The 13,732-nt window shown below is 37.3% G+C and overlaps 1 protein-coding gene across 1 annotated transcript; it reads left to right on the plus strand.

Annotated features, from left to right (window-relative positions):
* The first annotated feature begins 3,429 nt into the window (after positions 1–3,429).
* Positions 3,430–10,271, plus strand: LOC115921758 (glyoxylate reductase/hydroxypyruvate reductase-like). The gene is made up of 7 exons (XM_030979847.1): positions 3,430–3,664; positions 4,650–4,853; positions 5,889–6,005; positions 6,234–6,424; positions 7,821–7,956; positions 9,150–9,280; positions 10,016–10,271. Exons 1-7 carry the CDS (start codon positions 3,462–3,464, stop codon positions 10,135–10,137), a joined length of 1,104 nt encoding a protein of 367 aa, XP_030835707.1. The 5' UTR covers positions 3,430–3,461; the 3' UTR covers positions 10,138–10,271.
* The last annotated feature ends 3,461 nt before the right edge of the window (positions 10,272–13,732 follow it).

Raw genomic sequence — 13,732 nt, forward strand, 5'->3', positions numbered from 1 at the left:
TCTCAAGGTATAATGACATTTTTGTTACAGATAATTAACAAACAAAAAGTAATCATAGCAGCTCTTGTTTTGTTTTCCACCTGTACAAAGTTTACACATTTTCTACACATACATATATAACACATCTTATATATTCAACAATTTTACAAATAACTTAATCAACGTCTAGTTTCATTATGCACAAACTTGTCGAAATTCTCCTCTTACAGATATAACATATCTTATATACTAGTATTCAGTACAAAATAACGTTATTATCGTCTACTTTCATTATCTTTACGAATGTTTCGTTATTTAAATTTCTTATCAATGATACTAATTTTCCAAGCAATATACTCTGGGAACTTTATATTGTACAATCCATGGTAGTGTGATATTCGTCTCCAATTTCCCCACTATGTGTTGGTGATATATTCGGACGTCTATGCATTCCAAGTTCAATGGGTAAATTATCTTTTCCTAAATAGGCAAATATTTTAATGTAATTTCTTACTTTTTTTTTACAAAAGTTAAATATTTTTCTTGGTTTATGTTTTGCTTAAATAATCTACATGTTCGTAATTTACTTTTCTACTTTCCGTAAATGTAATCCTTTATAAATTGAGAATCATATCTCGAAGTTTAATTTCTGTTTTCTCTCCGACTATATTATCGCTATTTATAATATTTTCTAATTCTAGACATGCATTATTTCCGTCAACGTATAAATTAACTTTCGTTACTAAGTCAATATTATATTTTGCTGAAATGTCTCTAATTTCTTGAAAAGAAGAATAAACCAAAGAGTTTTCATTAACAGTTTTCATGCGAATCCAATATTTCATGAATTACAAATATCGATATTCACCAGCTTCATCCAACACAGCCAATTTTCTACTCTTTTTACTTACCCCTAAGATATTTCTTATCCATTGTAAATAAACACTTTCTATACATGTTTATTTGCAGTAAGATATTAATAAACAGGCCTGCAATGTACAAACTTAATACTAACGATTTATAATCAAGATTAGTTTACTAAGTTACAATGTTGGAGATTGATTTTATATTATATAGATTTACTTAAATCATACATTTAACATTATTGTTATACACGTTATCTCTCGATCAACTTGAGCAATATTTTATTCGAATAAAAACATGTATATTGAAATATGATGCCAATAAATCATTTTTTAATGTCCTATATGATGATTGTTTTCCAGTTTTTGATTCAGAGAAAATGTTATAATAAAAATATATTTCATGATTTCCTTCCTGCTTCCCCAATGTCCCGAAAGAGCATTTAACCTACCTTTATCGAACACAATTTAGTTCATTGACACAGTGTTTGTTTCGGGGGGGGGGGGGGGGTAGAATTGGTCAAGACCATTTTTGGGGGACCAAAAAAAAAAAAGTGACCTCTTACCCCCCCCCCCCCCCCGCTTATTCAGCGGCTGGCTGAGTCGTTGCAAAATTTTCGGCCCGATTTATAAATGTTAACCCCCCCCCCCCCCCCCCCCCCTTGAAAAAATCCTGTGTACGCGCCTGCGAGACGTTGTAATATATGCTTCGTTGCTGCACAATGCACAAAGACGGTGGTCTGGTAATTCACCAGTCACCAGTAGTACTTGCAAAAATTACTCGAGTGTTTAAACTGTGTTGTTATCAGGGGTGTCGCTATACCTTTTTCGGTGGGGGGGGGGGGGTATAGAGGCCACCGATTACCAACAAAACTAGCCACCAATTACCGACAAATATATTATTAATGGCAATGTCCCAATGTCTACAAATTTAACCCCATAAACCCGGGGCCAGTTCCTAAGTTATATTCATTTCCTCCTCCACCCCCCTCCACCCTCCTGCGCGAAGCGCGGAAGCTTTGACACTTCATTAAATTATTAGAGAAAGAAGACGATTTGCTCACCGTTCTCGACTGTAGCCTTAATCCTTGTCTGAATTCTGTTCCCCCCTCCCGCGCGGAGTACGGAAGCTTTGACGTTTCATTAAATTATTACTCTTAATCCTTGTCTGAATTCTTTTTCGCCCATCCCCCGCGAAGCGCGGAACCGTTCACCTATCATTAAATTATTGGAGAAAGAAGACGAATCGTTGTACCGTTCTCGACTCTTAATCCTAGTCTGACTTCAATTGCCCCCCTCCCGCATGATGCTTTGACGTTTCATTAAATTATTACTTTTAATATTTGTCTGAAGCTTGTCGCACCCCCACACCCCCTTTAGCCACGCCCCTGGGTGTTATCCATTATTCCTTTTAAAGAAATGCAATTCCTCATGCTCTCGCACTTCTCTTTTATCGTTGTTTAATTCTCTTTCATTGTTTCCCTTCTCTCCTTTAACTCACAAAAATTCTCTCTTTCACCCTTTTTTCCATCTCTTTTTTTGTGTTCATCTTGTGCTTTTTTTTGGGGGGGGGGGGGAGGGGGCTATACGCCTGGCAAGAGGGACCCCATTATTATGCACACTGCAAAAATGTCGTGCCCCCGCCCCTTTCCCGGTAAAAAACATAACAAAAACATCTTCTTATAGTATCATCCCCCTTTCTTTCTTTTCCCTTCTCATTATTCTCCTTTTCCCCCTTTTCTCTCCTCCGGCCTTCCCCCTTTCTTCCTTTTCCGCCTCTTCTCTCCTCTCTCTTCCCCTTACTTCCTTTCCCCCTCCTTTTTCTCAGCTCTTCCCTTAATTTTTTCTCTCCCCGCTTTTCTTCTTCTTTCTCTCTTCCCTTTCATTTCTTTCCCCTCCTTTGTCTCCTTGTCTCCCTTTTTCTTCCCCCTTACCCCTTACCCCTTACCCCCCTTTAGTACCGGGGGGGGGGGGGCACGTGCCCCCTGTGCCCCTGAATCCGCCACAGAAACACACCAGGCAAGGTGCTCATCAGGGCGCTCCTATATAGGCTATGTTTTCGGTGCTTACAGCATTTAATGACTACACCATGGGTTGAGAGAGGTAAATGCAGATTAGTTTCTTGCCAAAATAGGCAATACGAGACGTTTAAAGCCCCACTGTCCTACTTGTAGCTACTTGCTCCCTATCCGCTCCCTATATAGAAAACTACCCCAATCGGTGCCTATTGGTCCCCTATGATCCTCTAATTTCTTATGTTATTTGAGAGCTGAGTTGTTCTAATCCCTCCTAGCCACATAGTGTTGATAAGCTTTAAAGTCAATGGTGGTTTGAGATGGCGACGCCACCATGAATGTAAATATTAGAAAATGTCATAAAACAATAATTATTGTCATTTTAATTGTTTTCATAATGCATGAGTCATAATTCACCGAGGGTAGCCTCATCAGTATACATACTGTTCGCCCTGAGGGCCCCGCAATCGTATAATTACTCATCATAATTAACGTCACGCATGAGTGATATACCGGATGTACCAATAATACCGGTATTTTTATTCAATGATTTATTAGGTAAAGGCGCCATTGTGTACATACTGATTGTAATCAGCTAGCTACCATGCAACGCACGGCAGCGATAGGTCTTAGATTATCTGCACGTGTTTGTTACAGGGGATTTTCTGTAAGAAAGGCAACCGGGATCTGTTCTTCTATTTTTACAAGCTCCAAAGTCACTGCTGTCAACATGAATAGTGGAGGAAAACCTCGAGTTTATGTAACTCGTAGGATTCCCAAAGAGGGTCTTGATTTACTTTCGAAAGAGTGAGTATATGCAGGCTACTGAATCTTTACAAATTAGATTCGATCGATCGCGTTTTCTTCCACCTGCGCGTACGCGTGAGTGGTAGCGGTGCAGCACCTGTCGGTGATCGCACAGCACCGGCCGCCCTCCATGCCAGCTTATCGCTGAATGGTGGGGTTGATAAATGTCGACGTCGAAAGTTTTACGTAGATATTTTATTAACATGAGGCTTTTGAGGTCATTTGACATTTTTGATCCATGACTTGTGGAATTCTGTTAAGTCTTGCACAATTGAATTAAATCTCAATAGATCTACATGTCATCAAAGGCGCTGGCCTAGCTGGTTCAACTCAGAAGCCTAGAAATCTATCCAAAATTTGACCCACTAAAACATACCCAAAATAAAGTAAATATTCATCAAATGTTTAAATAAAGATCATGAGTTAAAATTCATTATGTATTATTACCTGTTTTGTGTCAATTTTCTTGCTATTTTTTGATTAAAAAAAAAAAAAAACGTTGATATTAGTGTATTAGTGTATTGGTATACACTTTTTCACAGGTTTCACGGCAAACTGCTACACAATATAAGTCAAGTACATACTAATGGTGGGTTGCGGGCGAGCGTGTGCCTGTGTGAAGTTATCTACCGTAATGATCATAGGATCTGAGACATTACGGTAGATAACTTCACACAGGTGAGGTCGAGGGTTCGAATCCCAACACGGCACTAATATCCTTTGGTAAAATTAACCTGCACTTGCCACTCTCCACCCAGGTGTTAAATGGGTACCCGGTAGGATGCGACCTTCATTGTTGGTCAAACAGTTTATGAGCGTCAATTAACGCCTGGCTGGAATGCTCCCCAGGTAGTGGAGATTGTGCACACTGTGTGTGCGGGAGAGTATTGAATCCAATGACTGGGTATAATAGTACATCTGTAAAGCACTTAGAGACATTTGTATTAAGCGCTATATAAAAACGGAATATTATTATTATTCATAGGTGTGAGGTTTCAATATGGGACTCTGATGATGCTGTCCCCCAAGATGTCCTTCTCAAGAACATACCAGGCATCAGTGGTCTCTACTGCCTCCTCTCTGATCGTATTGATGGAGCCGTCATGGATGCCGCTGGACCAAGTTTAAAGGCCATCAGCACCCTCTCTGTAGGCTATGATCACATCAACCTGGACGAATGCAGGAAGAGGTAGGTAGAAGAATGGAGTTGACAGATTCTAAATACATCCAGGACCTACATGCATGTAGTCTTGTAATTTGGTTTTTACAGATGTGTATCAGTCCGTTATGACTATCGATGTCTGAAGATTTACTTGTAATGGCAAATGTATAAACTGGGGTCGGTTAAAGGTAAAGACCAGTTTTGGAAACGCCCCCCCTCTCAAAAAATGAAATGGAAGCTCTTATTACCAATCATGTGAAAGAATATGTTTTGACTAATACATGATGATAACAATTTTGCCGGGAAACCGCCTACTAATTGATATATTTCGTAAATTAGTTTATCTATTGGGACCAAATAGATAATATGCACGTGTGCATAGTCTCATATACATGTACAATGCTTGGAACTTAACGAAGACTGGGCCAGATTTCTTATCATTTTGATGATTCCAGAACCTTGTAGTTCACACCAATACTTATATGCTAGATGATCAACCTTTCCTGATCAATTCCACCACGTTTCTTTCACAATGCAATCGCATGACCAGAACTGGTCTTTATCTTTAAGAGTTGATTTGTTGGCAAAGAAAAAGATCTGACCCTTTATGTATACCTCTAAACCAACTTGCATTCAACTTTATTATCGGAGTGTTTTTGTCAGTACAGTGAGGATAAGGGAACAGCGAAAACAAATTCTCAAAGGGAATCTGAGGGATGTTTACTTTCCATTTACTAAAGATTATATTCAATTAAAATTTGACATAAAACCAGTCTATATCAGCAAGGTTATTCCCCCCACCTTCCAAAAGAGAAAAAGAAAAAGAAATATTTTCAAAATGGAATATGTGTATGCATGTGTACAATATTAGCAGCCACTTTTGCTCTCTTGCCTATCAAGTGGACGTACACAAATGGCAAATTGTTATCGTATCTTGTTGGAAGATTTCCATTCTACAATTTATGTTTCCCAAGCTTTCAGAGATAGATGAATACACTCATTCAGACAGGGGTGCTTCCAATTGTACACTTTCAATGAATGTTTGTATTTCTTATCTTTCAGAGGGATCCGTATAGGTTATACCCCAGGCATTCTGACTGATGCTACGGCCGAGCTTACAGTAGGTCTCCTATTAACAACATCAAGGAGACTTGCTGAGGGAGTCACCAATGTCAAAAAGTAAGTCATAGTCATATCTAGACTAGATGTATTAAACAAATTTAGCATTGTTTGTGTGTATATGACTGTAGGTCATTCAAGAATAATGTGATGTATTATTTAATATTTTGGCTCTGGAGAAAATATTAGGTGATCCTATCAAGGGCAATTTATATTTAGCTTTGTATGGGACTAAAGTGCTCTCTATTTCTTTCATTTTGTATTATTTTCATTGTTGATTAATTGTAGTGGAGGTTGGGGTACATGGAAGCCAATGTGGCTCACAGGCCCAGGTCTTCTCAACAGCACAGTGGGTCTCGTTGGACTAGGCAGGATAGGCATGGCAATCGCCCAGCGTCTCAAGCCGTTCGGCGTCAAGAGGTTCCTCTACAGCGGCAACAACAAGAAACCTGAAGCAGACAGTCTGCCGGCTGAATTTGGTAAGTCAATCATGGAGGTTGCGGTCTAAAAATTACTCATCAATCAGTTTTCTCAGGCTAGCAGAATACCTTCAGCTTGCTTCCAACTTACCCAGATTTAACCCTAAAATCCTTGTAACCTTAACCCTTTCTGCACTAGTTTGGCCAGGAGGGATTAGACCTCCCTGCCTGGTCACCATCAAATCAGCTCTCAATTAACATAAGGAAAAAGGGACCAGTGGTCCCTGCTTAGGCATTGTTTGCTATTTAGAGGGCAGAAGTAGCTATAAGTAGTGCAGTGGGGCTTTAAGATCGGTTCAAGTGAAATCACAACTCTTACACCAATCTTTACTTTGTGATTAGGATTATAAATTTAAATCCATTGAATTTCAGATGAACTATAAAGTGTGCAGACATATAGTACATTTATGTGGCACTTTTCAGTTCATGTTGCAGAACTTCTAGAAATAGGTCTCATGGAGAGTTTTATATATACCAGCATGTCTTATGAAAAGAGAATTGAAAAATAAAACTGCCAGCAAATGTAGAATGAACCCATTAGCATTTGGCTATGTGTAATCACAGTGTAAGTGGCAAGACTTTTAACTCTCACTGAGAGCAGTTTTATAACCTAATGCTTGAGTATATAGTTAGTATAATTTTAAGATTGGATACTAATTGTTAGGAAACACAATTTTGATTTTCTCCTATTCATTGTAAAATATCTTTTTTATATTACTTTTTTTTAGTACCTGTTTACAAAATTTGACCTACAGTTGTACAGTAAAGGGTCAGTGTACTAGTAAGTGAATACTGTTTTGCGAGATAAACACATGCACATTGTATAAATGTACAAAGTACATTTTTGCTGTCATAAAATGAGTTGTGAACTCCCACATTTGTTTTCTCTGTAAGGGATTCCAAAGTACTCACTATACTCTTTTGAGATAATTATAATTTTCTTGGGAATAATGCAAGAAATATCTGACTTGGTTTGAATGTTGTGATTGTTCATATATTTATTTCATTGTCAATTTATGATGTGTTAACTTTTTATACGATACACCAATAATACAGGTGCCATGTTGCATAAGTAATCATGGGATAGATAGGCCACAGGTTCAAGATTATTCAACTATTTCCAGTGCAAGATTAATTCATACCAGTGTTGAATGGGTTTTCATGGAGCTAATCAAGACAGGAAACAGGTAATTTTGAAAAACCATTGTGTTACGCAAAGCAATCCTTTTTTCAATCGATGCCTATTGTTTTGTGCAAAATTGCATGTGTTGCAACAGGCAACAGTGCAGAGTGGTGAGGAAAGCAGCCGAAGTGTTACTGCATACAAAAAGGTATGACCTTTTTAATGATGTGTACTATATGAATGATGAACATTGTTCTCTTGGTTTTTCCACAGTTCCCTTTGAGACCCTCGTGAAGGAGTCTGGTTTTGTGGTGGTCAGTTGCTCCCTCAACGCTCAGACCAAAGGGCTCTTCAACAAAAAGGTCTTTGAGATGATGAGCTCTAATGCCATCTTTGTCAACATTAGCAGGTGAGAGTAGAGGGGTTAAAGTCTCACTGCACTACTTATAGCTACTTGCACCCTCTATGTAGCAAACAATGCCTAATCGGTGCCATGATCCTCTTTTTCTTACGTTTAATTGAGAGCTGATTTGATGAGATAACCACCTGTCAGTGACCTTGCAGGGAGGTATAATCCCCCCTGGCCAAACTAGTGCAGACAGGCTTTAAATAGACTACCTAGAATTTGATTCCTTAAAATGCAAGAGCGCTGTAATGGCAACTGGCCATGCTAAAGCCAGGGTAATAATAATGGAGTACCAGCAGTGGCAATGTGCCGGACATGAGCGCTATACAGTACATGATTCCACTATCATTACTACAGTCAAACCTATCTTAGCGACCACCTGTCTGTAATGACCACCTGTCTGTAATGACCATCTGTGAGATTTCATGTGGTTAAGAACCTGTACACAAAGACCACCTTCCTAACGTGACCAGCAGCCACTCATTTTGTTTCCCTTGGGCGGTCGCTATAGACAGGTTTGACTGTATTACTATTGCTATTATTATTATTATTATCAAAGGTAGTCTAGAGATGTAGTCACAAGATCCATCTAGATTTACACTTGATGACGGTTCCATTCCATGCAGTTCGCCTGTCAGAATGATATAATGCTGTGTATCAGAATATGTTCTTCTTTCTGCTGGCAGTAACATATGACCACTATATAATATCAATATGCCTATTAATACAACTGGCATGTCTGGGCCTAGATGGTCATTATAGACTACAGATGACTGAGATGTATATTAGATGTTTGTTATAGGCTAGTTTGTTATGGAGAATCTGATTGATACACCAATTGGTTGAACATATCCTCATGTATTCCCACATGTGCATATTTGTGTTGGTGCTTTTCAGTGCATGCAAGTGATCTTCAGCAAGTTTTAGTAAATTTATTCATATTTTATTTGTTGAAACAAATCTGACTGTTGCTGCTGTAAACAATTCAGAACAATTCAAGCCCTAAATACCCCCTTAGTAGGCTAGACAAACCACAGCCTTAGAACTTTATATGAAGATTTAAATTAGGACCTCCTTGTTAACTATCCATATTCATTATTGAGTTAATGAAAAATCCAGATTAATTTGATCATGCAATTCCAACTTCTCATTTGAAATAAAATTATCTCTTAATTTTCATTTGATGGTGGTTGCAGAGGAGCTGTTGTGAATCAGGATGACCTTCACGAGGCTTTGACCACTGGTCAGATCAGAGCAGCTGGTCTTGATGTGACCACCCCAGAACCTCTACCCACTGACCATCCACTCCTCAAACTCGATAACTGTGGTAAGTAGCCCATCCAGTTGTATCCACTCATACATAGTTCCATGTGGGAGTGTTCACATAGGCAATGTTATATACACATGTGCCTATTGCAAGGAGGCTGTCCACTCTTGTCCAGTTCAACTCAAAGAAGTTCAGAGTTTTCTAAAGGCCTAAATGAATCAGCCTTTCTTTCTCAAATTTGGCAAGTTATTTGTATTTTACACTCTTTCATAGTTACAAAATAAAAAAATGTATATTAAAAGAAATAATATGAATGAAAATTAGAAAATAATGAACAAGAAATGGCCAATTTAGAGACTATAGTGATGATATTCAATTAAATTGCTCTTATTTATGAAAGGTACAAAATATTTAAACGTTTGGACTCGATTAAAAAAAAAAAGTTTCTGCTCTTTTATAAATTGTAATTTAGAGCATTTGTGATCAAATATAAAAGTAAGACATCACTAAAAGGTGACACTAAACTGCTGGTTAATAGGACTGTGTTACGCTGACAGTGTTGAGCTTAGTGTCATACACGCACCCGTTTCTCTAAATTCAGAAAGGGCAAGATCAAAACCTTGTGCTCTGGAAGGTTATAAGTAAATTCCAGTTTCTATCAATTTGAAAAGGGCAAGACCGAAAATCTAGCGCCGTGCAAATTCGAATATCAGTTTATCTTATTTTGCAATGGGTGAGATTAAACCATAATGCTGCACAATTTTAAAATCACTTCTTCTCTTCCTTACCTTTCAGTTGTCTTTCCTCACATCGGCAGTGCATCGGAGGAGACAAGGATAGCCATGTCCATCCTCACTACACGCAACCTTTTAGCCGGTCTCATGGGCGAAGAGATGCCAGAAGAGGTCCAATTGTAATGCAGGTCGGACTTAGAAGTACCAATCACTAATTATTAATTTTTATTGTTCTGTACGTTAGTTGTTCCATGTGGTAATAGTGTATTCGAAATATGACCTTCAAATAGTACTTCTGAAAAGAAATTTTGAAAGTTTAAAGCCTGTCTGCACTAGTTTGGCCAGGGGATTAGACCTCCCTGCAAGGTCACTGACAGGGGGTTATCTCATCAGATCAGCTCTCAATTAATAAGAAAAAGGGGATCATGGGGGACCAACAGGCACTAATTAGGCATTGTTTGCTATATAGAAGGCACAAATAGCTATAACTAGTGCACTGGTGCTTTAAATACACTCTCACTTATCAATCATAAAGGCAACTGGTCATTAGACTACTGGACACACCTGTATTTGATTCCACAAGATAAGGCCTTTAGGAAACTTGAGTCAGACTTGAGTTCTGTTTGCACAGCTTTGTGATATTTTTATGTTCTTCATACTCCTTATCCGCTAAGACCCCTAGCCCATAAAAGAATATGGGGTGATGTTTTTAAAGTTATTTTTCATACATTCGAGCTGTACACAAATTATATTCTTTTAGGTGATTGGTACATGTACCAGTGAAATGGGCCGTGAGCTACAGGTGTATCACCGCAAGTGAAATAAATTAGTGGACTTTGCAGCTTAAGGTTTTGTTGTCACTATGAAATGCTGCATTCGACCCAGCAATTATACGGGCATCGTTTCACAAAACCGTCATAAGTACAAGCTCACTGACATTCCAATGAAACATAGTATTTCAATGAGTTATTGTCGAACTTGTACGGTCTTGTGAAATGCTGCCCAGGTATGTAAAATAAAAGTAACAAGTTTTCACTATCAAAGCTCCACACTTAGCGACGGTATTCTATGCGAGGATATTCTTTATATTAAATAAGGTAGTAGGAAAATAGCAGCTGAAAACTATTTATTGCTGATCTGAAGAAAAAGATATGCCTACTTCTTAATTTTCATGAATACTCCAATTCTTTATTGATATGACATAATTTTTTGTAAGCAAATATATGTCATTGTTCAATCTGGGAGAAAGCATACAAACAATAAGAACCTAGGATAATATCTGCTGAGGTGCACACTAATCATGTACAAAATCTAGATAACCAAATAATAAGCATATCTTTTAGAAAAACGGGTCTAAATCCACTACATTTGTGTGGTAATGTCTGCTGTGTTTGTGTATTATTTTTTAATTTTCGAAGGCTACCTGAAAGGCTTGTACCCTTTTGTTGTGTATGTATTTCTGCTGGGATTACATCCCAAATATAAAATAAAATATTTGTTATAACAGGGTAGAACCAGCCAGACACAAAGGCCCGAATTCACAAAGCAAGGTTTGAGCTCAGACCAAGGTTTGAGCTCAAACCTCCTTTTGTTTCGCCAAACCTCCTTTTGTTCTTTACAAACCAGGTTTGTAAAAAACGCGTAAAACGCGTCATATGACGTACGAAAACCAAGGTTTGTCGACAAACCTCCTTTGTGAATTCGGGCCAAAGTGTCGATTGCTCAAATTATTTGTAGGTCTCTAAAGAAATTATATCTTGAGTTTCATTAAGTATGATCCAGCCATTCTCAAGTGCTGCTATAGTAAGACAAATTTCCAGAGCTTTACCTTGTAGAATAAGTTCATCAAAGACAGATCAGAAAAGCGAGGTCATTATTTATCAGGGAGCACTCTATGTGTGTGAGGACACATATTTAATATTTTCTGGACTCAGTCTCTGTAATGGTGCTTGGTAGAGGTTGTGTGTAATTTGTTTGTGATGTTTGATAATTGATGTATAATTAAATCTTGAGTGTATACTGTAGTATATTCCAGGGAAAATGTGCTTTAACGGCAATTTGCCCGTGAACTCACAAAAAGCCCATCGATGGAAAAGAGCCTTTGTTAAAAGCAAAGTAACAAAGCTAAACAACAACAAAATCTATATCTGTTGAAGTTGTAGTGCATAAAAGTACTGGATAGACACAGTTCATAATTTTTGTTTTACTTGATAAGTTACCCTTCTTGGTTTTGTTGTTGAATTGTAACCATGAGAATAATAGTTTCTTTATTTGTAGTTGGTGTTTCTGTTGGTAAACCAAGTAATTGTCAAAGCAGGAATAGCATGTACATGTATTAGAAATAATGAAGTATACAGTATACAGAGATATCAATGCTCAAACTTGAGTGGCAGAACTTTTGAAATTTATAATTTGAGGAGTTTAAATACACTATTTATACCAAAGATGTGTTGCTTGGTGTACAAATGATACATGTTAACTGGACAATGTGCACATGTAATAAATAGTAATAAAGGTCTTTATCAAAACTACTGTGTTTTGAGTGTCTTCTTTTTTAATGGTTATATAGGTTACACCCTTAGTTGACAGGAAAGAATCATTTTAGTTCATTTTTTATGTTTGATGATTTTTCGTCCAATTCTTATAAATACAGTTGAGTTAACACTGCATAACTTGAACTAGCTCAAGTAAAATTTTTCCATAAGGCGACCTAATAGATTTGATTTGTGTAGATTTAGCACCTGGGTGGAGAAAAGAAATTTAGATAAAATGCCTTGCTCAAGGACATAATGAGGCTGCATAATTATAGAGGGAAGGTTGATCCTACATGTAGAATTATACATGTATGTGAAGGTTTAAAGAGAAAGTCGAGTTCTGGGGAGATGTGAAAATACTTTGTGTCCGTTATCATTCTTATTATGCAAGTGTGGAACAACATCAGAAAAAAAATGTTTCCTGAAAGCACAGCTCTTCAAATGACTTTATATTTTTAATATGACAAGTAACAGCTCAAAAAAGAGGCCCAATTTTTGTACTGTGCTCGTTACTTAACCAAGACTGTGCCAAATTTCCTTTCATTTTGATGACTCCAGAACCTTGCAGTACACACCAATACTATGCTACATGATCAACTTTTTCTGATCAATTCCACACCGTTTCTTTCACAATGCAATATATCGCATGACCAGAACTCAACTTTATCTTTAAGAGCACTTTTTGTAAATTAATTTCTGATGTACATATCCATGCTTGTATATCCCTTTATACAGTCAATGTGCATGTAAATACCCGTACCTGTATTTCTGTGACACTAAATTCACATAAAACTTTGCATAGAAATGGACAATAAATCAACAAGAAACACAGAAGATCCAAGACTATTGTGACTTTCAATTTTATTAAATTGCACTCTCCGTTTTCTAAACCCTGTACCTCATGATACACATACATTAAAAATATGTAGCATATAAATTGACTGCTATCTATTCTTTCTTTATATTACAAGCAACAAAAAAGAACAATTACCAATTAAAATGTACTTTCATTTTAAAAGTATTCATACAAAGAAGAGTCTTCCATTTAACTGCAAAAATTTAATTCTAGCATATCTGTTCATGAATTCCTATTTTTTTAATGAATTCAATGAAATACATAACTCTGGTGCCCCTCCTATCAACTCTACTGTAAATAGTTCATTAGTAGTGTGAAGAATATAAAGAACACATTATGTGTAAGAAATAACTGAAAACTGGCTGTTGTGACAAAACGTGATGAGAAG

The sequence above is a fragment of the Strongylocentrotus purpuratus genome, unplaced genomic scaffold, assembly GCF_000002235.5.
Source record: "Strongylocentrotus purpuratus isolate Spur 01 unplaced genomic scaffold, Spur_5.0 spur5_scaffold_10, whole genome shotgun sequence".
NCBI lineage: Eukaryota > Metazoa > Echinodermata > Echinoidea > Camarodonta > Strongylocentrotidae > Strongylocentrotus > Strongylocentrotus purpuratus.